The following is a 21,308-nucleotide window of genomic DNA, read 5'->3' as shown; positions in this document are numbered from 1 at the left end:
CTTCCCAACACTTTCTTATTGCACTAAAAATTTTGCTTCCTCAACTTTCCTTGTTCTCTGCTTTCCTCATTCCTTTTATTATTTTTAATTAAAAAAATTTTTGGAGTATAGTTGATGTACAATGTTGTGTTAGTTTCAGGTATACAGAAAAGTGAGTCAGTTATACATACACACGTATTCATTCTTTTTACAGATTCTTTCCTCATATAGGTTATCACAGAGTATTGAGTAGAGTTCTCTGTGCTATACAGTAGGTCCTTGCTGGTTATCTATTTATATGTAGTAGTGTGTGAATGTTCACCCCAAGCTCCTGATTTATCTCTCCCTGCCACGTTTCCCCTTTGGTAACCAAAAGTTTGTTTTTGATATCTGTAAGTCTGTTTCTGTTTTGTAAATAAATTCATGTATATCAATTTTTAAAATTATATTCCACATATGAGTAATATATGATATTTGTCTTTCTCTGTCTGACTTCTTCACTTAATACGATCATTTTTAGTTCCCTACATGTTGCTGCAATCAATGCTTTCCACATTCCTTTTTGATTCACTACCAGACTAAATCAGATCCCTGTCTGTTCTCTCGCTTCATATCCCCACATTTCTTCTCCAAGTCAGAGAAAATTGCTTGTATATTGTCCTCTGTTCTGAGGCCAGAATTTCCCTGAGGTCAAGGACAGTTGTGTTCCCCAGTGTTCACCCTCCTTTTGCTGTGACTAGAGCCTTAAACATATCAAATCTTCAGTGTGTTTTTATTAAATGAATGAATAATTGAAAGAATGAAGGTTGGGTTGTCTAGACATGTGCGGCACAAAGACACCCGTGCATGGATGCCCTAGGGAGGACCTTTTCTTATTAAAATCCATTTTAAATTCCTGTCTACTCTTTGAAAGAAGAGCAGCACAACTACCAAGCTGAATGGAATGAAGTCCAGGAACGCACGCCATTGGGGAGATGTTTCCTTTAAATTGTCAGGGAAGGAAGAATCTGGTTTCAGGAGCCCAGACAGGGAGGTATTCTTTTGGGTTCCAGAGAAAAATGCTTCTTGAACATTTGGGTTTGCTTATTTGTCACCCTGGACCTCAGAATAATTTGGTGGCGAGTTCTCTGGTTCTGGGTTGACCGCTGGGTTTGTTACATAGACATTTGGGATGACCACGCCCACCTGGAAAACACAGAGAAACAGGAAGTGTACCAGTGACGAAGCAAGAAGGACTGGGCATGCCTTTAGGTACCAAGGGAGCCCTCCTGTTCCTGGGCAGGAAGGGGAGTAGGATGAACCCTCTAGTCTCCACCCTCTTTAGGACCTCTTCCCATCCTCCGAGGAGCCTCTGGGACTCACGTTGCTGGTTTGGTAGCAGGTCAGCTGGCAGCCAAAGTGGGCAGATGCACTTGCAACGCACACCTCCAGGAGGCAGAAGATGAGCAGCAAACCGGAAATGGCCATCCCAGGGGCCTGGAACCAGAATGGACCAGGAGGACCTGAGTGCATGTCTGGGAGTCTGAGCTCTGACTCTGCAGTGGCCATCTGTATGGCTTTGATGAAGTCCCCTAACCTCATCTCAGCTTCGTGGAGAAAATACCTCACTGGGTTTTTGTGAAGGCCAAGAGTGTTTGTGAAACAAATTTTATCTTAACACTTACTAGCAATGCTGCCCTAAAAGAGAGGATAGTCACTATCTAGGGAAACCCCTTGACACTTTGCTTCAGATATCAGGGACCTGAGGGTATGGTCTGGAGTCAGACAGTGAAACAGTGGAACTGTTCTGTGTAGGAAGTGAATAGAAATTTGGGAGTATGGACAAGCCACAGAGAGAAGCAGTATCGGAAGAGGAGAAAGATGGGATTGAGCAAGGTAGTGGGAAGGTGGCAGCTGCAGAAAAAGGCATCTCATGAAAAGATGACACTTCACAAAGCAGGAATATCTAATCTTTAGGAATCAATAGTTTCCTAGGTTCTGATGTAAACCTCTACCATTTCTCTGAACTTTTAGAGAAAGTCAGCTACTGAGGTCATTCTCTTGGCTGTGACAGTGCCATTTTGTAGAGGGAAGTAATTGGGGCTTATATATATATATATACCAAATATATGTTATTGATTATAATTTAAAATGACATAAGTGAGAGTCAGCTGCTCAGAGAATTCTCCCTTTTGGAGAGGCCCCATCTTTCCTTCTTTCCTTTGCCTCCCTTTCAATTTAGCAAGTATTTACTAAAGATCTGTTCGGTACAAAGGGCTCAGAGAAGCATCCCAAGAGGCACAGTCGAATGAGGGAGACAGATACGGATGTGGATAATTACAATCCACATCAAACAGAGTAAGAGGTATAAAAGAGTCGGGAAAAGGTGCCTCAAGGGCACTGAGGAGAGCGAGAGATGGAATTCACCCTACATGAGTTAGAGAGGGTGGGGGTACAAAAGGGTGGTCCAAGCAAATGGGAAGGTGGGATGATGAGGCTTAGTCAAAGAATCACAGAGTTTCAGGAAGGAAGTGTTTTCAAATGATTCTGGTCCTTCATAAAGTTCTTTTTAACACAATTCTTTTACAAAGAAAACTCTTCATGGAAAAGGGATCCTTCAAGCAGCTTAGATGGATTTCCCAGGTGGTTCAGTGGTAAAGAATCTGCCAATGGCTGCCAATGAAGGAGACGTAAGAGATGTGAGTTTGATCCCTGGGTTGGGAAGATTCTCCAGGAGTAGGAAATGGCAACCCACTCTAGTAGTCTTGCCTGGGAAATCCCATGGAGACAGGAGCCTGGTGGGCTATAGTTCATGGAGTCACAAAGAGTCAGACGTGACTGAGCTACTGAGCGCACACACAGAGAATTTAGACATGTATCGTTTGATGGGCATTAATTCATGCTTGTCGAGCTCCTGGAGCACCTATCCCTTGGGTCATCATTTACAAAGATCAGATGAAGTCCAGCTCTTCTTGTCCAGATGCCAGGCCTGAGGTCTGAGGGTGGGGTGGGCAACTGGGGTGGGAGGAGTTCTCCTTCTGAGATCAGACATGGGCAGAACCAAGATTAGAAGCCACGTTTTCTGACTTAAAGTTACTGCAGCCTCCACTCCAGGGCATTGGCAGTGCTGCGTGGTTTAGTCTTTCCTGAGCCTTTTCCCCTCCCACCCACCCCACTCCCTCAGCTCTTCAACCTGCATCTGCCTCCTCATTTCTTACAATGAATACTCCATGCCTCCTATTTCCTAGAAGAAAAGACACAAGCGTTCTTCAGTGCCTGCCTCTCAGGGTGACGGATGAGGGGCGGGGATGGGGGGCGGGAGGAGCTGGAGGTCCGGGGGAGCAAGGGATTGGAAGGGAAGTGAGCGGCAGGGCACACAGAGTTGGAGCCAGGTCTCTGGGCAGCAATAAATACCTGGCCGAGGAATTTAGACTTTAATCCTAAAGCAACTGGGAGCCATAAAGTGTTTCCAGAAGGGAGAAACTCAAGGTACTTTCGATAAAAGACATGGGCATGGTCGATAGGCTCTCTGGGGCGAGGCTCTTCTCACAAATCTTGGAGACAAAAGTCTTGGGAAGGACTTCTGATCAAAATAAATAACAATTAATGGTTTCTATTTACCGAGTATAAGCCATGCCAGGCACATTTATTTCATTTGACAAATGGTTATCAGCTGTCAATCATGTCCCAGACATAGGTCTGGGTATTTAAGACAGGGCAGTGAATGAAACAGGAAAATGTCCCTGCCCTTATGAAGCTTATATTCTAGTGGGAGGAGACAATTAGTAAGCATGAAATATAACAGACAAGTAAATTGCAGAGTTCCTCAGATGATGGTTAAGGCTACTGGGAAGTAAATTGGGGATGTGGGGGAGAAGGATCCTGGGAGTGCAGCGGTTCTGTCATTCAGGTGGGTCTCTTTGAGAAGGTGGTTACTAAGAAACAGCCTGAAGGACCAAGGGGGCTGGGGAAGTAGCCGAGAGAACTTTCCAAGCCTGAAGATGGAAACATGCCTGGTGTGCTTGCAGAAACATCAAGGAGGTTAGTGTGGTTCAAGTGAGGAGAGCCAGAGGGTGGGGTCAGGGGCCACAGAGGCCAGCATCTTTAGGCTCCTGTAAGGACGTTGGCCTTTATTTATTTATTTATTTATTTATTTATTTATTTTGGTGTGTGTGAGTGAAATGGGAGCAGTGGCAGCTTTTAAGCAGAGAAGTGGTGTGATGTTACATCTCAGAAAGGCTCACTCTCGCTCTAGTTGCTGTCCTTACAGCTGTAAGGAGACAAGGGAGGAGCAGGGAGAGCAGGTAGTGAAACAGGCTGAGATCTGGGACCCTCTGCAGCAATGCTGCAATGCTTGTCCCTGGAGGCACCTCATCTTGAACAACAAAGTACAAAGAAACTATATGGGACTAAAAATAACTGTGTGCTTATTCAGTTGGGGAAAAATTATGGACAAAAGGTACAAAGAAACCGAAAATCCCAACTGCCACTTCTGAAGAGCCTGGAGCAAAACCAGGGTGTTAGGAGCAAAAGCAGCATGCTGCTCATGTTCAAGGCACACAACACCACCTGGGGGGGAGGTGGGCAAAACACCAAAGCCACCCCTCTGGCCCAACCCCTGGGCACACTCCTGCTGTTGTTTAGTCGCTAAGTCATGTCTGACTCTTTTGCGATCCCATGGACTGTAGCCCACTAAGCTTCTCTGTTCGTGAGATTTTCTAGGTTAAAGTACTGGAATGGGTTGCATTCCCTCCTCTGGGGCATCTTCCCGAACAAGGGATGGAACCCATATCTCCTGCACTGGCAGGTGGGTTCTTTACCACTGAGCCACGTGGGAAGCCCTACCCTCACCTTATGCAAGGAACAAGCTCACCGCTCCACCCCCCAACCCTCCCGCCCTCCCAGGTAGTGAGCAAGCAGGGGAATCTCTTGTTTGTCCTCGTTCACCCCCTGCTACAACCGGGGCACCTATAAAGCCTTGTCTGACCTCTAGTCAATTTCGATTGATTGGGGAAGGCCAAGAGCCCTAGTTGGTATCATTAGGAAGCTGAGAGGTGATGGTGACTCTGGCCAGAGAGGAACTGGAGGAACTGGTGAAAATGGTTGGATGCTGGATGCATTTTAAAGGTAGAGGCAACACGATTCCCTGAGGAATTGGCAGGGAGGTGTGAGAGAAAGAGAGGGTCAATGATTACTCCAAGGTTTATCCCGAGTGACTGGAAAGATGCAGTTGTCATCAACCGGGATAAGGAAATCCAAGGGAAGGTTTGGGAAGTAAAGTCTGGAGATGAGAGTTGGATATGTTCATTTCAAGATGTTGTGTGGACAGTTGATCACAAGAGACTGGAGTATGGGAGAGAGATTTGGGTTGGTGCTCTTTACTCTGGAGAAGGTGTTTGTGGTTACCATTAGATGAGATTGCCAAGGTAGTGCAAGCAGGGGGGAAAAAGAGGACCAAGGACAGCCTAGGAGACTGGGAAAAAGGGCAGAACCTGCAAAGGAGAGGGAGGAGGGAGAGTAGAGGAGGACCAGCTGCAGGGTGCAGACTGGACACCGTGAGACATCCATCACAGAGGACTCCTGACTGGGGACTTAGACCATAGGAAGTTTTTGGAGAAGTGAAGCAGAAAGTCTGATTTAGAGTCGGCTCAAGAACAAATGTAAGAGGAGAGAGAGTTGGAGACAGTGAGGTGGACAAATCTTTTTAGGATTTTTCTGCAAAGAGGACCAGAGAGATAGATTGGTATCTGGCCCAAGAGATAGAGTGGTATCTGGTATCAGGTTGGTTGGTTTTTTACAATGGAGGGAACAAAAGCATGTTCATATGCTGATGGGAAAGCTCCAGTCAAAGGGGAGAATGGCTGATATAGAAGAAAGGCCGTGAGGAGGGGGAGGAAATGAACTCTGCTGTACAGATGGAGAGGTTGAATTTACACGAGGCTCATCTATAGCTGGTTTCTTGTATCCAGCAGCCATGAGCCCTGTGTGGCTGTTGAACACTTGAGATGTGGCTAGGCCACAAGTGCAAAATACACAGTGGATTTCAAACACTTCATATCTCAAATACGAAATATAAAGATAATTTTTTGCATGAATTACATGTTGAAATGACATTTGAATCTATTGGATTAAATAAAACATATTATTAAAATTCATTTCATTTATTCCCCCCTTTCAGGATGATGACTAGAAAATTCAAAACCATATACATGGCTCATATCCTATTTCTATTGGATGGCACTGGTGTAGAGCACAGGTTGGCTGCATCCTGCCTGTTGCCTATTTTTGTCAATAAAGTTTTATCAGCACATAGTCAAGCTCATTTGTTTCTGTATTTTCTATGGCTGCACTCCCACTACCAGATAGGGTGGAGTAGCTGCAACAGAGACCAGATGGCCTGCAAAGACTTAGATATTTACTCTCTCACCCTTTACAGAAAATCTTTACTGACTCCTTGTCCCTAGTGATGGGGAGGAAGGCAAAAAAGTGAGTGGAGGCAGGTTGGCAGGTACACATGCATTAAATATATAATTACATAAATGAAATTATAAATTTAAAAATTTCCTAACAGTGTCATATGGTAGATACTGTTTTACAAAAGGAGAAACTAAGAATGATCAGAGACTTTAAACTCTGTTGCAATTCTTACCGCACTTGGAGAAGGTTGGTTGTTGGGCCCTTTCTTCTTTTTTTATTGGAATATAATTGCTTTACAATGCTGTGTTAGTTTCTGCTGTACAACAAAGTGAATCAGCTATAAACATACACATATCCCCTCCTTGTTGGGCATCCCTCCCCCCACACCTCACCCATCTAGCTCATCATAGAGCACTGAACTGAGCTCTCTGCTATACCGCAGGTTTCCACTAGCTAACTATTTTATACACGGTAGTGTATTGCTATTGGGAAGTCCAGTGCATTTATAGCAAACTGGTCTCCTAATTCATTTCACCCTCCCTTTCCTGCCCAGTGCCCACACATCCATTCTCTGCATCTGCGTCTGTATGCCTGCCCTGGGAACTAGATTGATATGTACCATTTTTCTAGATTCCATATATATGTGTTAATATATGTTATGCATTTTTCTCTCTCTGACTTACTTTACTCTGTAAGACAGACTCTAGGTCCATCTATATCTCTACAAATGACTCAATTTCATTCTTTTTCACGGCTGAGTAATATTCTATTGTGTAAATGCACCATGTCTTCTTTATTCATTCACCTGTCAGTGGACACTTGGGTTGTTTTCATATCCTGGCTATTGTAAACAGCGCTACAATGAGCACTGAGATACATGTATCTTTTTAAACAGAGCTGGAGGAATCAGGCTCCTTGACTTCAGACTATACTACAAAGCTACAGTAATCAAGACAGTATAGCACTGGCACAAACCCCAGAAATATAGATCAATGGTATAGGACAGAAAGCCCAGAGATAAACCTACATACCTATGGTCACCTAATCTATTACAAAAGAAGCAAGAACATAAAATGGAGACACAGAGTCTCTTCAATAAGTGGTGCTTGGAAAACTGGGTAGCTGCATATAAAAGAATGAAATTAGAACACTACCTAACACCATACACAAAAATAAACTCAAAATGGATTAAAGGCCTAAATGTAAGACTGGACACTATAAAGCTTTTAGAGGAAAGCATAGGAAAAACACTCTTTGATGTAAATTACAGCAAGATCTTTTTTGACCCACCTCCTAGAGGAATGAAAATAAAAACAAAAACAAACAAATGGGACCTAATTAAACTTAAAGTTTGCATAGCAAAGGAAACTGTAAATAAGCCAAAAAGACAACCTTCTGAATGGGAGAAAATATTTGCAAGTGAAGCAATGGTCAAAGGCTTAATCTCAAAAATATACAAACAGCTCATGCAGCTTAATGAAAAAAAAAAAAGAATAACCCAATCAAAAAATAGGTAGAAGACCTAAGTAGAAATTTCTCCAAAGAAGACTCACAGATGGTCAAGAGGCACTTGAAAAGATGTTCAACATCATTAATTATTAGAGAAATGCAAATCAAAACTACCATAAGGTATCACCTCCCACCATTCAGAATGACCATCATCAAAAAATCTACAAATAATGCTAGAGAAGGTATGGAGAAAAGGGAATCCTTTTGCACTGTTGGTAGGAATATAAACAAGTATGGAGGGTCCTTAAAAAATTAAAACTAGAACAACCATATGACCCAGCAATCCCACTATTGGGCATATACCGTGGGAAAACCATATTTCAAAAACACGTCAGGCCCTTTCCAACAATTTCTAAACCAAACTAAGGTGGAACCGAGGGGGGCACTGGTCAAGAAGGATACTCACCCCGCCCCAGGGGGCATAGTGAGGATTATAGACAGGGTAGCTGTAGGGCGCCGTGATAATTAAATCTACGATCAAGAGTGCGATTCCGATCATGGAGAAGACTGCACTGACGATGTTGAAACCCACGCTGCTATTCAGCTGAAAAAGATACAAAAGGTCAGAGTGGGAGAGGAAAACAATTGTAACTGAAATGAGCAGCGACTCAACAAGTATTTCTTAACAGGATTTCCCAGAATCTTAGTTCTGCCGCAAACAAGGCAGTGTTTTGTGCAGAAAGGAGTGTGGCTGGGGTTTCCCTGGTGGCTCAGTGGTAAAAGAATCCGCCTGCCAATGCAAGAGATGGGTTCTATCCCTGGTCTGGGAAGATCCCATGTGTCGCAGAGTAACTAAGCCCATGCACCACAACTACTGAAGCCTGTGAGCCTAGAGCCCGGTGCTCTGCAACAAGAGAAGCCCCTGCAGTGAGAAGGCCTCACGCTGCAACCAGAGAGCAGCCCTCACTCGCTGCAGCTAGGGAAAAAGCCTTGCAAGGTAACAAAGACCCGGGGAAACCGAAAGTAAATAAATATTTTTAAAGTTTTTTAATTTAATTTTTTTAACAGAAAGATTTGGGGCTGAATTAACTTTGAAACAAAGTTAAGTTAAAATTAAACAGGTCTTTGCTGCAGGACCTATAAGAGCCTTTAACAAGGATTACGGATCTTCGGGTGGGGGATGCTAATATATAGAAATCTCTCCAAGTATACCTACCCATCTTCACAGAGTATGTCATTGCACAAGTGTCCCCAAGAATAATCTTTGGGAAACACTCCATCCTTTTATCCCATAGGAGATGGGCAGGAGGATCAACCTCTGGTGTCTTGGAATGTGACAGGCTCTGGTGGCCACATGCAGAAAGTTGTTGTTTAGTCGCTTCAGTCATGCCTGACTCTTTGTGACTCCATGGACTGTAGCCCCCCAGGCTCCTCTGTCCATGGGAATTCCCAGGCAAGAATACTGGAGTGAGTGGCCATTTCCTTCTCCAGGGGATCTTTCTGACCCAGGAATCGAACCCATGTCTTCTGCTTTGATAGGCAAATTCTTTACTGCTGAGCTACTTAGGGAAGCCCAGGTGCAAATAGATATGCCCATAATTTTGAGCTTTCCTTTGGAAATTTTCAAATAGATTTCCTCTGGTGTAGGGACCTGGCTATCTCGAAGCCTCTTAGGCTAGATAACCTGATTGTGAGAGGAACCAGGATACTTTCTGGGCATACTGCTAGGGGACCATGAAGCCTTGTCCATGCTGATTAACAGAGCTCCTTTGGCTGGATTCCTTAGAGAGGCAGGTGCCTGAGCCTCCTTGGCTGTCTGAAAAAACGGGGGCCCGCTCTGTGTGCTGCTCAGCTGTGGGGGAGCCCTGGGCCCCTGGGAGCTCTGTGCCTCCTGTAAAAACGTCCTTGGGAAGCTATTCTTTCTCTCCACTCTCTGATGCCCTAACTAATGTGGCGGTGTTGCTCTCCCCTCCCCCAAGTCCTCTAGGTATTTTCCTTTTTGGAATTCTGTCCAGGTTCATGTGGCCCTGTGATTATGTGTGAGCAAGTATCAGAAGAATTGATGCTTTTGAACTGTGGTGCTGGAGAAGACTCTTGAGAGTCCCTTGGACTGCAAAAAGATCAAACCTGTCAATCCTAAAGAAAATCAACTCTGAATACTCACTGGAAGGACTGATACTGAAGCTGAAACTCCAATACTTTGGCCAAAGAGCCAACTAATTGGAAAAAAACCCTGATGCTGGGAAAGACTGTGGGCAGGAGGAGAAGGGGGCAACAAAGGATGAGATGGTTGGATAGCATCATCAACTCGGGGGACATGAGTCTGAGCAAACTCCGGGAGATAGAGGACAGGGAAGCCTGGCATGCTGCAGTCCACGGGGATCACAAAGAGTCAGACACAATTGAGTGACTGAACAACAACGTGTCAGAGCCCCATGTCTGGTTATGAGTAGGTGCATGGATGAGGGAGGGATTAATCTTCTTTTCCCCCTGGTGTGTCTTTCCTATAGGTCCCCAGCTGGGAGAGTCAGTACCAGGATGTGACTTACCAGACAAGAAGATGGTGAGTGCTTTTCTGCCAACACCGAGAGGGATCCTGAAATGATGAACTGGCAAGGAAGAGAGGTGGTTTAGAAAGAGGTCAGGGGTTAGAGCCCCCGTCTTCAGGTTTCCATCCTTCTGTTTACACACACATTCTCTCATACACACTATGTTCCACTGCTGAGACCCTAGGTCAACATGAGGGGAAAGAATGAGTGAATGGGTGAATGTGTTTTGCACCACGTCACAGGGCAGGGAAGCGGGATCCAGCAGATTAGTTGTAAATTCTGGCTTGAAACTCATGTGATCTTGGTTAAGTTACTCATTTCTCAAATATTCATTTCCTCATTTGAAAAGGGGGAAAAGGACATGCCTTCCTAAGTGTCATTATCACTAGAAAATTTATGCCCCTCATCTGGCATTTAGTGTGTCTTGCACATAGTAGATCCTATACAGAGTAAATGTTGTTTATTTCTTTTTCTTTTGCTTTTCCACACGCAATATCTTGTTGGTTTCCTACCCATATCTCAGGATTCAGTTGGGCATGGGGGCTTGGGATGGGGAGAAGGAAAGGCTACCAGCTGTACTGTTTTGAGATGTCTTAACCCAACCTCAGTCCTTGCCTGTCTGCACACCTAGGTGAGTACCTTTTAGCGACTCAGAAAAGTGTCACATGTCTACAAAACTGAACGTCCAATGTGAGAATTGCAAGGTAGATTGTGTGCATTTATTTCAGCACTGGTATTCTGTAGGCACAGTGGCTGGACAGATTACCCAATATGGCATTTGCCCAATATGGCAGCAACAGTGGTCTGAAAGGGCATCAGCCACTGTTTAGGAAAAGCTTTGCTGAGCACTACATGAAGTGTTTCTTATAACTTTACCTTATTTAACTGCATGATGTCCCATCAGGCACTATTATTATTCCCATTTTATAGATGGTGGACTGAGGCTTAGAGATTTATTTATTTACATCCTGCTTTTTATTTTATTTATTTTATTTTTATGTTTTTGCCACCCTGTACAGCATGCAGGATCTTAGTTCCTCGACCGTGGATTGAACCCGCTGCACCCCTGCAGTGGAAGTGAGGATTCTTAACCACTGGACCGCCGGGGAAGTCCTGTGGCTAGAGATTTAAAATAATGCATCCAACACCACCCAGAAAGTAGCAGAGTTGAGCGTCAGATCCAAAGAGTTGACTCCAGATCCCGTGGTATTAACCCCCACTGTCTACCTGCTCCCAGTCAGGGTGGATGCATGTGCCTGGGAATGTAAATGGTGATTTACAATGAAACTTACTCGAGTTGCTTATGCCTTCTAAGGGGCATGCCATTTTTCCTAGAAGTGTAAAAACAAATCTCAGTTGTACACCCTTCTGTTTGTAGAGAATTGATGAAGAAGAAAGGGAACAAAAAACTGGATTTCTGATGTTCCTGCTGGCCCTTTAGAGATACCAAGGGAGACGAGCCTTTGTTTTAGAAGAGGGCATTAGTGATCTTTAAGAAATAGAAAGACAGTCCTGGAGTCAAGAAGGCAGCTAAGAACAAAACTGCAGAAAAATGGGAGGAGGGCTGAAGGTCACTGAGCATCCTGGCGGAAAAGGAGAAAGCCAGTGAGGCATTTGAATTGTCAGGGCAGTCACTGGGCACTTAATACTCAGTGGAGGCTAATGCTCAGTAGCAAGGTGTTCTTTGTCTGGCGTGCTAGTCCTTTCTGCCACCCCAAACTCCATTAAAGTTACTGATACTGAACAGGTTCCCTGTGAGTGCTTGGGGGCAGGAAGAGGGGTTGGTTCCAAGTTAGGTCTGTGTAGAGAAGAGAGAAGACCAAAATCTCAGGAGAAGAGACAGATGGGAGCAAGAGAGAGAGAGAGAGAGAGAGGGAGCAGTGATGCAAAGAAAGACATTCCCTAGAGCACAAACCCTGCCATTTTGCAGATATTGTGTGGGAATGAGGGTGGGGGCTAACTCTAGGCTATTTTATTTTATTTATTTATTGTGAAATTTTTATAGTAGTCCTTAAATTTTTGAGGCCTGTTCCCTTTAATTTCATTTATTTATTCATTTTATTTTTGACCGTACTGGGTCTTCGTTGCTGTGCTAGCCTTTCTCTAGTTGCAAAGAGTGGGGACTACTGTCTAGTTGGGGTGCACAGGCTTCTCATTGCAGTAGCTTCTCTTGTTGCAGAGCATGGGCTCTAGGGCTCATGAGCTTCAGTAGTTGTGGTTCCCCGGCTCTGGAGCACAGGCTCAATAACTGTGGTGCATGGACTCAGTTGCTCCGAGGCTTGTAGGATCTTCCTGGCTTGTTTCCTGCATTGACAGGTGGATTTTTTTTTCTTTTATCCCTGAGCCACCAGAGAAGCCCCAGGCTATTTTATTTAAATCTCATGGGATAAGGTGACTTTGGCTGACATCTAGGTTACTCTGGAATTTTGCTGTTTGTCAGAAAAGTTGAATTTGAGTCACAGACAGGTGTGTGAGTTGAGGGACAGACTATATCAGCAGGCAGGAAAAGGAGACTGGTGGGTGGAGGGGGAAGAAGGAGTGTGTATGTATGTATGCACGTGTGTGTGTGTGTGTGTGTGTGTGTGTGTATGTGTGTAGGAGGAGGACACTAGAGAGAATGCAAACCAATCTTAAAGACAGTGCCTTGGAGAAGAGAAAGGACATGTACTCCTTAACCTTTTCAGTTCACTTCAGGTGCTCAGTCATGTCCAACTCTTTTTGACCCCATGGGCTGCAGCACACCAGGCTTCCTTGTCCATCATCAACTCCCGGAGTTTACTCAAACTCATGTCCATTGAGTCAGTGATACCATCCAGTCATCTCATCCTCCGTCATCCCCTTCTCCTTCCGCCTTCAGTCTTTCCCAGCATCAGGGTCTTTTCCAATGAGTTAGTTTTTCACATCAGGTGGCCAAAGTATTGGAGTTTCAGCTTCAGCACCAGTCCTTCCAATGAATATTCAGGACTGATTTCCTTTAGGATGGACTTGTTGGATCTCCTTGCAGTCCAAGGGACTCTCAAGAGTCTTCTCCAATACCACAGTTCAAAAGCATCAGTTCTTCGGCACTCAGCTTTCTTTATAGTCCAACTCACATACATACACGACTACTGGAAAAACCAAAGCTTTGACTAGATGGATATTTGTTGGCAAAGTAAGATCTCTGTTTTTTAATATGCTGTCTAGGTTGGTCATAACTTTTAATATCATGGCCACAGTCACCATCTGCAGTGATTTTGGAGCCCAAAAAAAGAAAGTCTGTCACTGTTTCTACTGTTTTCCCATCTATTTGCCATGAAGTGATGGGACCAGATGGCATGATCTTTGTTTTTTGAATGTTGAGTTTTAAGCCAGCTTTTTCCCTCTCCTCTTTCACTTTCATCAAGAGGCTCTTTAGTTCTTCTTCGCTTTCTGCCATCAGGGTGGTATCATTTACGTAACTGAGGTTAATGATATTTCTTCTAGCAATCATGATTCCAGCTTGTGCTTCCTCTAGCCCAGTGTTTCTTATGATGTACTCTGCATATAAGTTAAATAACCTTCTAGGGAGTCACGAATCATTCTGAGAATCTGATGAAAGCTACGGACTTTGACAGAAAACACCCCCCAAGTATTTTACCAGAATGGGGACTCGGAAGCCCTTCCATGGACCCTAATCTGAGTCCCCATTTTTTTAATGGCTTATTGACCCTTGAGCATGGGTGGAAATGCTTTTCTCTTGGAGTTCAGGCTGTGGGTCTACATTGAACAACACTTGAGGGCTGTTCCCAGTGTATATCTTTATACATGGGCCCTTTTGTGGGAATTAGAAAATGGTAACTCCTCTGGGTTGATAAACTAGAAAAATATTCCGTGCCCTCTGGGGTGGGTGGATTAGGAAAGTGGCCTTTCTGGGTGAATGCTGCCTTGCATGGTCTTGTAACCCTTGGTGTTATGGATGAATTATGTCCCCTCAAAATATATCTTTTGAAGCCCTAACCTATAGTTCCTCTGAATGTGACTCTCTTTGGAGACAGGGTCTTTAAATAGATGATTAAGGGGGATTTTCATGGTGGTCCAGTGGTTAGGAATCTGCCTTGCAATGCAAGGGATGCGGGTTCGATACGTGGTCAGGGGACTAAGACCCCATCTGCCACAGGGCAACTAAGCCCATGCACACAGCTACTGAACCTGCGTATGGCAACTAAGTTGCAGCACAGCCAAATAAACAAAGAAATAAACGAAAAAATCAACCAAACAACAACCAAACAATTTGACTTAAAAAAGAGCTGACTAAGGTTAAAGGGGATCATCAGGGTTGGACTTCGACCTAAACCAATATGACTTATGTTCTCATGAAACGAGATTAGTGACAGTGTTAATGGCCTTGGTAGGGAGGCCAGAGGTCCCCAAGCAGCAAGAGGAAATAAAATTACAAGTGGCAGACATTTTTTTTCTTTTCTCTTCTAATCCTGTGTTGTCATGGTGATACCTGGTTCTGTCTGAACTTAACTTTATCTCAAACCTTGGGCTAACCAATGTGTTTTTCTCATGGAAATCTCTTCCTTAAGCTATGATAATGAACTATGTGTATTTGCTTGGAAGTCTGCCTTTCTTCAAGATTCATGTCAATTGTTTTATGGCTGGGGATGACTCACCTTGTGCCAATGCTATCTCAACATACATGTTGTGGGTGAAAGGCTGGTGCAACTCTCCCAGTTTTGAGGTGTTCCCTTTCTCTAATTAGTAGCTTGCTAATAGGTATATAATTCCTTGCTAAAAACTAACCAGGGGGCACTCTTTCTGTCCCCTTCTGATGTCTATGTCAGAAGCTTTCTCTACCTCTTTTATACTTTAATAAAACTTTATTACACAAAAAGCTCTGAGCAATCAAGCCTTGTCACTCGCCCCAGATCAAATTCCTCTTCTTTGGAGGCCAAAAATCCCAGCGTTGTTCACAGCTCAGCTTGTAGCAGCAACCTTTCATTAGAGTATACACACACACACATACACATTTTCATTAGGGTGTACACACACACACACGACTATGCAAAGACTCAGGGGAAGAGATAGCTGTTTACTAGCCAAGGTGAGAGGCCTCAGAAGAAACCAAACCTGCTGGCACTTTGATCTCAGATCTCTGCCCTCTAGAACTGTGAGATACCACATTTCTGTTGTGCAAGTCACCCAGTCAGAGGTACTTGTCAGGGTAGCCAAAGCAAAGTAGTTCATTTGGTGAACAAGACCTGAGCTGGGTTTCCATCCAGCCTGCCCCTTTGGCTGGGAACCTGCAGGGCACAACTTGACACGGTGACCCAGAGTGTGCTGGCACTTTGGGAGAACTTGGTTGCGAGGTGACTTGTATTACTCACCCAGATGCCTCCCCAGAAGGGAAAGCCTCCATAGAATGAAACAGCAGTATAGCCCCTCATGAGGACAGTCCCCATGACGCAACCGAGGCCGAGGTGAATCAGGCCGATCAGGATCTGGATGGCCTGTCAGGAAAGCCACAAACGGAAGCCTTTGTTTCTGAGTCTGGATTCTGCCCCCTTTTTATTTTAATAAATCTTTTGTTTCCCTGGTCTAAAACATAATATGGAAAAATATAAAATTGAAATAAAAACTGCCCACCATTCCCCCCTCACTCAGAGAAAACAATGGTTTACATTTTGTTGGATAAACTTCCATTATTCTTTTCAGATATATACATGGATAATTCACAATGTCTCTATACATTTAACATTTCATCATGAACATGTCCCCATAGAATTAAATATCCTTCAAACTTATGTTTTTAAGAGCTGCCCAGATTCTGTCGTGTGGATGTTCTGTGGAGTCATTGGAGCAGAGAGCTTGTACGGGTGAAAAAGACTGTTTCTATTTTTTTCATATTATAAATAACACTGTGATGAACATCTTTGTAGATAAATCTTTGTGCTCATCACTTATGTCTTTAGGATATTGTTATGGATTGAATTGTGACTGCCTCTCCCCCATCAAATTTGTGTGCTGACATTCTGATCCCCAGCACCTCAGATTATAGCTTTGTTTGGAAATACTGTCAGTGCAGATAAAACTAGGTCATATAAGGTGTACTGGACCCCTAATCCTATATATGCGTGCGTGCTTAGTCGTGTCTGACTCTTTACAACCACGTAGCCTGTAGCCCGCCAGACTCCTCTGTCCATGGGATTCTCCAGGCAAGAATACTGGAGTGGATTTACATTCACTTCTCCAGGGGATCTTTCTGATCCATGGAAAAAAATGGCGTCTCCTGCATTTTCTGCATTGGCAGGCAGATTCTTTACCACGGCGCCACCTAGGAAACCCTTAATCTTATACTGCTGTCCTTTTTAAATTTTTTGGCCATGCCATGTGACGCACAGGATCTTAGTTCCTCAGCCATCAAACCCATAACCCTTGCAGTGGAAGTGCTGAGCACTGACCACTGGACCACCAGGGAAGTCCCTGACTGCTGTCCTTTGAAAGAGAATGCCATGGGGAGAGACACATTCATGAACACAGGAACACGCCATGGGTGTCAGGATTGAAGCTATGCTGCCACAAGCCAAGGAACTATTACTAGGAGAGAGGCCTGGAACAGACCCTTCCCTGGTGGCTCCTCTTCTAAAGGACCTATCCTTCAGAGAAATCATGGCCCTGTGGATAGTTTGATTGTGTTTGGCCTTAGAACTATGAGAATAAAATTCTGTTGTTTGAAGCCACCCAGTTTATGGCACTTTGTGATGGCAGCCCTTGGAAACTCATGCAGGTATGTTCTCACACAAATACTATACATACTAATGGTATATAGATGACAAAATGGCAGCAGATATGAATATATTATTTCCTTAAATTTGCACAATAATAAACTATATGCAATATCTGTCTCTTTTTTTTTCATTCATGTCACATCTTGGGGTTATGTCCACATTGTTGCACAAAGAGCTTACTTGTTTTTTTAAAGCTTCACTGCATTTCATTCTTTGGAGGTATGATACATGGCTTTAACCAGGATTTTGTTGATGGATATTTTGGTTGTTTCCGTTCTTTTGTGATCACCAGCTGTGCTGCCATGGGGAAGCTCATACCTGTCATATTTCTTGCATGTGCAGGTATACCTGCAGGACTAAGTCTCAGAAATGGAACGACTGGGTATTTTGTAAATGTGGCAGATACAAATTGGCCTACAGATTGTATTTATTGACATTCCCATGGACAATGAATGGGGGGTGGGGCTAGAATTTGAGCTCCAGACAGTCTGGATCAGAATCCAGATGCCGCAATGAAATGGGCTTCTCCTTGAACTACCCAGGACAACCTCTTAGGGGGAAAGTTGTTGGGATCTCTTATTTTGTTAGTTCTCTATTGTGCTTTTTATCTTCTTGGGCAGATAGTCCATTCAAGCTCTTTCAGAATTCACCTCATGGCCTGCTGAACCCACTTTCTTCCAGAGGCCACATGGATCAACACAGGTGTCAGCTTACTGCTTTTTTTTTTCCCCATTGCTTTTCTTCTTCTTTCCTAAAATGCCTGAGTCAAAAAATACAAGGCCCTGCACAGACGCCCTAGTGATGCTGCACAGCTGAGCTTTCTCATAGATCTGAGTTTGGCGAGGCCGGGTCAGCTCCAACCCCACTTACTAGATTTGGAGTGTCCGTGTTTCCGAAACTGCCTCCTCCTCCAACTCCAGGTATGTGACCCCCTCCCTGTAGAGTGAAGTTTCACTTACCCCTAAGGCTTTGCCTTCTTTTAGGGTTCTCTCGGTGGGTTGCTGACTCACAGATGGCCACACAGGTGGGTTCCCGTGAATTACTTGGACTTGGGACTGGTAGTTTGGATATATGGGCACCTGAGACATGCCCCCAGGGAACACTGTGTATCCATTTGGGGGTGTCACCACAAACATAGAGTTGGCCGTGGGGCCTGCTGAAGTTGTTGGATTCATGCTGCTGAAAAACAAGTGCAATAAAATAAACAACAAGGGCCTACTGTATAGCACAGGGAACTATACTCAATGTCTTGTAATAACCTATGGTGAAAAAGAATCTGAAAAATTGTGTGTATGTACACACACACACACACACACACACGCAGGTTACTGGTGAATTCTGGTCTGGTTTAAAATTTTCTTTTCTTTTTCTACTCTTTTTTGGAGCAGACCCCCAAAAGCTGGTACAGTAAACCCTGCCACATGTTCCACCCCACACCCAGGTTCATTCAAATCTCATTCGGCAGCAAACCTTATCACTGCCCCTCAGTTATCCACAGAAACTATTAGATCAAGGGTACTCACTTTGCTCTGCCAGTGGTGAAGTCTCTCTCACTTCTTTCTGTCTATTCCCAGTTCTTTGCTGTAGGTAGCTTGTTTTTCCTTAGAGAGTGAACACACTGGGTTGGGTTTGGGGATGTGTCTAAAAAGATCCAAAGTCCACTCTGCTTTCCTCCCAGATACAGACTTGGCTACCAGTTACGCAGAGCTCAGCTTCCACACCCATATTAACTTCCTGATTTGGTCAAAGAACCACTTAATTGCAATTCAGTCTTTACTGGAAAAGGAAGAGTTGTGTGTGGCGCCCTGAGAAACACAGGAAGGAGGTGGGTGTACAGTGGTCACATCTCAGCTGTAACGCAAGACAGTCAGTCAGTTCAGTCAGTTCAGTCGCTCAGTCGTGTCCGACTCTGAGCAAGACAGAGCAAAGTAAACAGCCCAGTAGAGAAACAAGAGACCCTCGCAGGAGAATGAAGGAGAAACTGATTCACTGGATGTGAAGAGATGAGGAAATACTTCAGACAAACAGTGGAATTGGAAATCAATAAACTGCATGAGAAAAGGGGAGCCACAGCCTGTAAAATAAGAATTGCAATGAACTTAAGTCATAAGCTCTACATCAGAGTCTGCAGAAAAGCAGAACATGCCCAAGAGTGGGCAGGCATATTGGTGCATCCATGATGAACATCTCATGAATTACACAGGCAAAGCGTATAAAAGCTGTTGTACTAGACTTTGAGGATCTGATGGAATGGTCCATGACACACTCACCTTTGTATTCCTACTGACATATAATAGGCACTAAGGAAATGCTTGCTGAGTGAATAGATGAAACTGATCAGATGGCTAGAATTTGGTTAAGTGGTCAATGTAAGAACATTATCACAGGCAGAGGGAACAGAGGAGGGCAAAGGCATGAAGAGAGAAGATGTAGGACATATTTTGGGTATGGCAAGGTTTATATATTGAAAGTTATGATTTTTCCAGTAATCATGTATGGATGTGAGAGCTGGACCATAAAAAGCCCAAGCACCAAAGAATAGTTGCTTTTGAATTGTGGTGCTGGAGAAGACTCTTGAGAGTCCCTTGGACTACACGGAGATCCAAACCAGTAAATCCTAAAGGAAATCAACCCTTAATATTCATGGCAAGGACTGATGTGCTGTGCTGTGCTTAGTCGCTCATTTGTGTCCAACTCTGTGACCCCCGTGGACTATAGCCCTCCAGGCTCCTCCACGGGGATTCCAGGCAAGAATACTTAAGTAGGTTGCCATGCCCTCTTCCAGGGGATATTCTCAACCCAGGGATCAAACCCAGGTCTCTGGCATTGCAGGCAGATTCTTTACCAGCTGAGCTACCTGAGAAGCCCCTAAGAAGGACTGCGGCTGAAGCTGAAGCTCCAATACTTCGGCCACCTGATGCAAAGAACTGACTCACTAGGGAAAAGACTCTCATGCTGGGAAATACTGAGGGCAAAAGGAGAAGGGGGAAGCAGAGGATGAGATGGTTAGATAGCATCACTGACTCAATGGACATGAATTTGAGCAAACTCTGGGAGAAAGTGAAGGACAGGGAAGTCTGGCATGCTACAGTCCGTGGGATTGCAAGACTTGGACATGACTCGTGACTGAACAAGAACAAAAATAGAGGCTAAAGCAACCAACTAAACCATGCAGAAGGAATCAATGTGCAAACAAAGCCTGCACTTGGAGGAAGAATAACACTTAGTCAAGCTGGTAAAAAAAAAGACAAAGAGGCAAACTTCTTGACATCATTCTTTTTAATTTACATTGCATAATGATTGGCTAGTCATGAGGAAGTTTTTCAAAGTCTCAGAATTTCTCTTGGGTTTTGTTTCTTTGAAATTGTTTTTAAAAATATGATATATTAACAGCAAGTGTTTTTAAAAAATTTGAAGTGTCATCAATTTTTTTTCCTATTTAAATGGCAAGTACACTCACTAATTTCAACAATTTCCTGTCATTACACAAGATATCCTCATAAGATGTAAAAGTTAAAAGCACATATATCCACACAAAATAAACCATTACTCTATGAAATCATTTCAGGAAGATTGGTTAGTGTAACTCTTTTAATACTTCTTATTTGTTACTCAGAAGACTACTTTACCTGTTCAAATTATTTATTATAGTCCTCAAAATGTTGAATATATGGTATTATATAACCCAACAATTCTACTCCTATATATATACTTTCCCAGGTAGTAAAGAACCCACCTGCCAATGCAGGAGATATAAGAGACATGGATTCGATCCCTGGGTTGGGAAGATCCCCTGGAGAAGGGCATGGCAACCCACTCCAGTATTCTTGCCTAGAGAATTCCATGGACAGAGGAGCCTGGTGGACCACAGTCCATGGGGTTACACAGAGTGGGACATGACTGAAGAGACTTAACATATATATAGGAAATGAAAATATAAGTCCACATGCAAACATATACAGAAATGTTAAAAACAGTCCAAAAGTGGCAACCACTGAAATGTCCTTAATTTGATAAAGGGATAAACAAAAATGGTATAGACATCCATGGATATCACTCTACAACAAGAAAAAATAATGAAGTACTTAATACCTGCTACAACACAGATGGACTGAGCTAAGTGAAAGAAGCCACACACAAGTCCACATGTTCTGAGATTTCATGTCTATGGTATGTCCAAAATAGG

At 43.7% G+C, this 21,308-nt stretch overlaps 1 protein-coding gene across 2 annotated transcripts; it reads right to left on the bottom strand.

Moving 5' to 3' along the window:
• MS4A8 (membrane spanning 4-domains A8) lies at positions 733-18,853 on the bottom strand. Of its 2 annotated transcripts, none has more exons than XM_005699648.3 (7): positions 18,646-18,853; positions 18,082-18,301; positions 15,722-15,844; positions 10,374-10,433; positions 8,291-8,428; positions 1,342-1,455; positions 733-1,164 (listed from the first exon to the last, which is right to left on the bottom strand). In XM_005699648.3, the coding sequence occupies exons 2-7, from the start codon at positions 18,295-18,297 to the stop codon at positions 1,063-1,065; spliced, it is 753 nt and encodes a 250-aa protein (XP_005699705.1). In that variant the 5' UTR covers positions 18,298-18,301; positions 18,646-18,853; the 3' UTR covers positions 733-1,062. The 2 variants fall into 2 exon arrangements, with proteins under 2 accessions (XP_005699705.1, XP_005699706.1); XM_005699649.3 differs by having other exon boundaries at positions 18,082-18,298; positions 18,646-18,775.

The sequence above is a fragment of the Capra hircus genome, chromosome 29 (assembly GCF_001704415.2).
Source record: "Capra hircus breed San Clemente chromosome 29, ASM170441v1, whole genome shotgun sequence".
Lineage (NCBI taxonomy): Eukaryota > Metazoa > Chordata > Mammalia > Artiodactyla > Bovidae > Capra > Capra hircus.
This window is presented reverse-complemented; position numbering and strand designations above follow the sequence as displayed.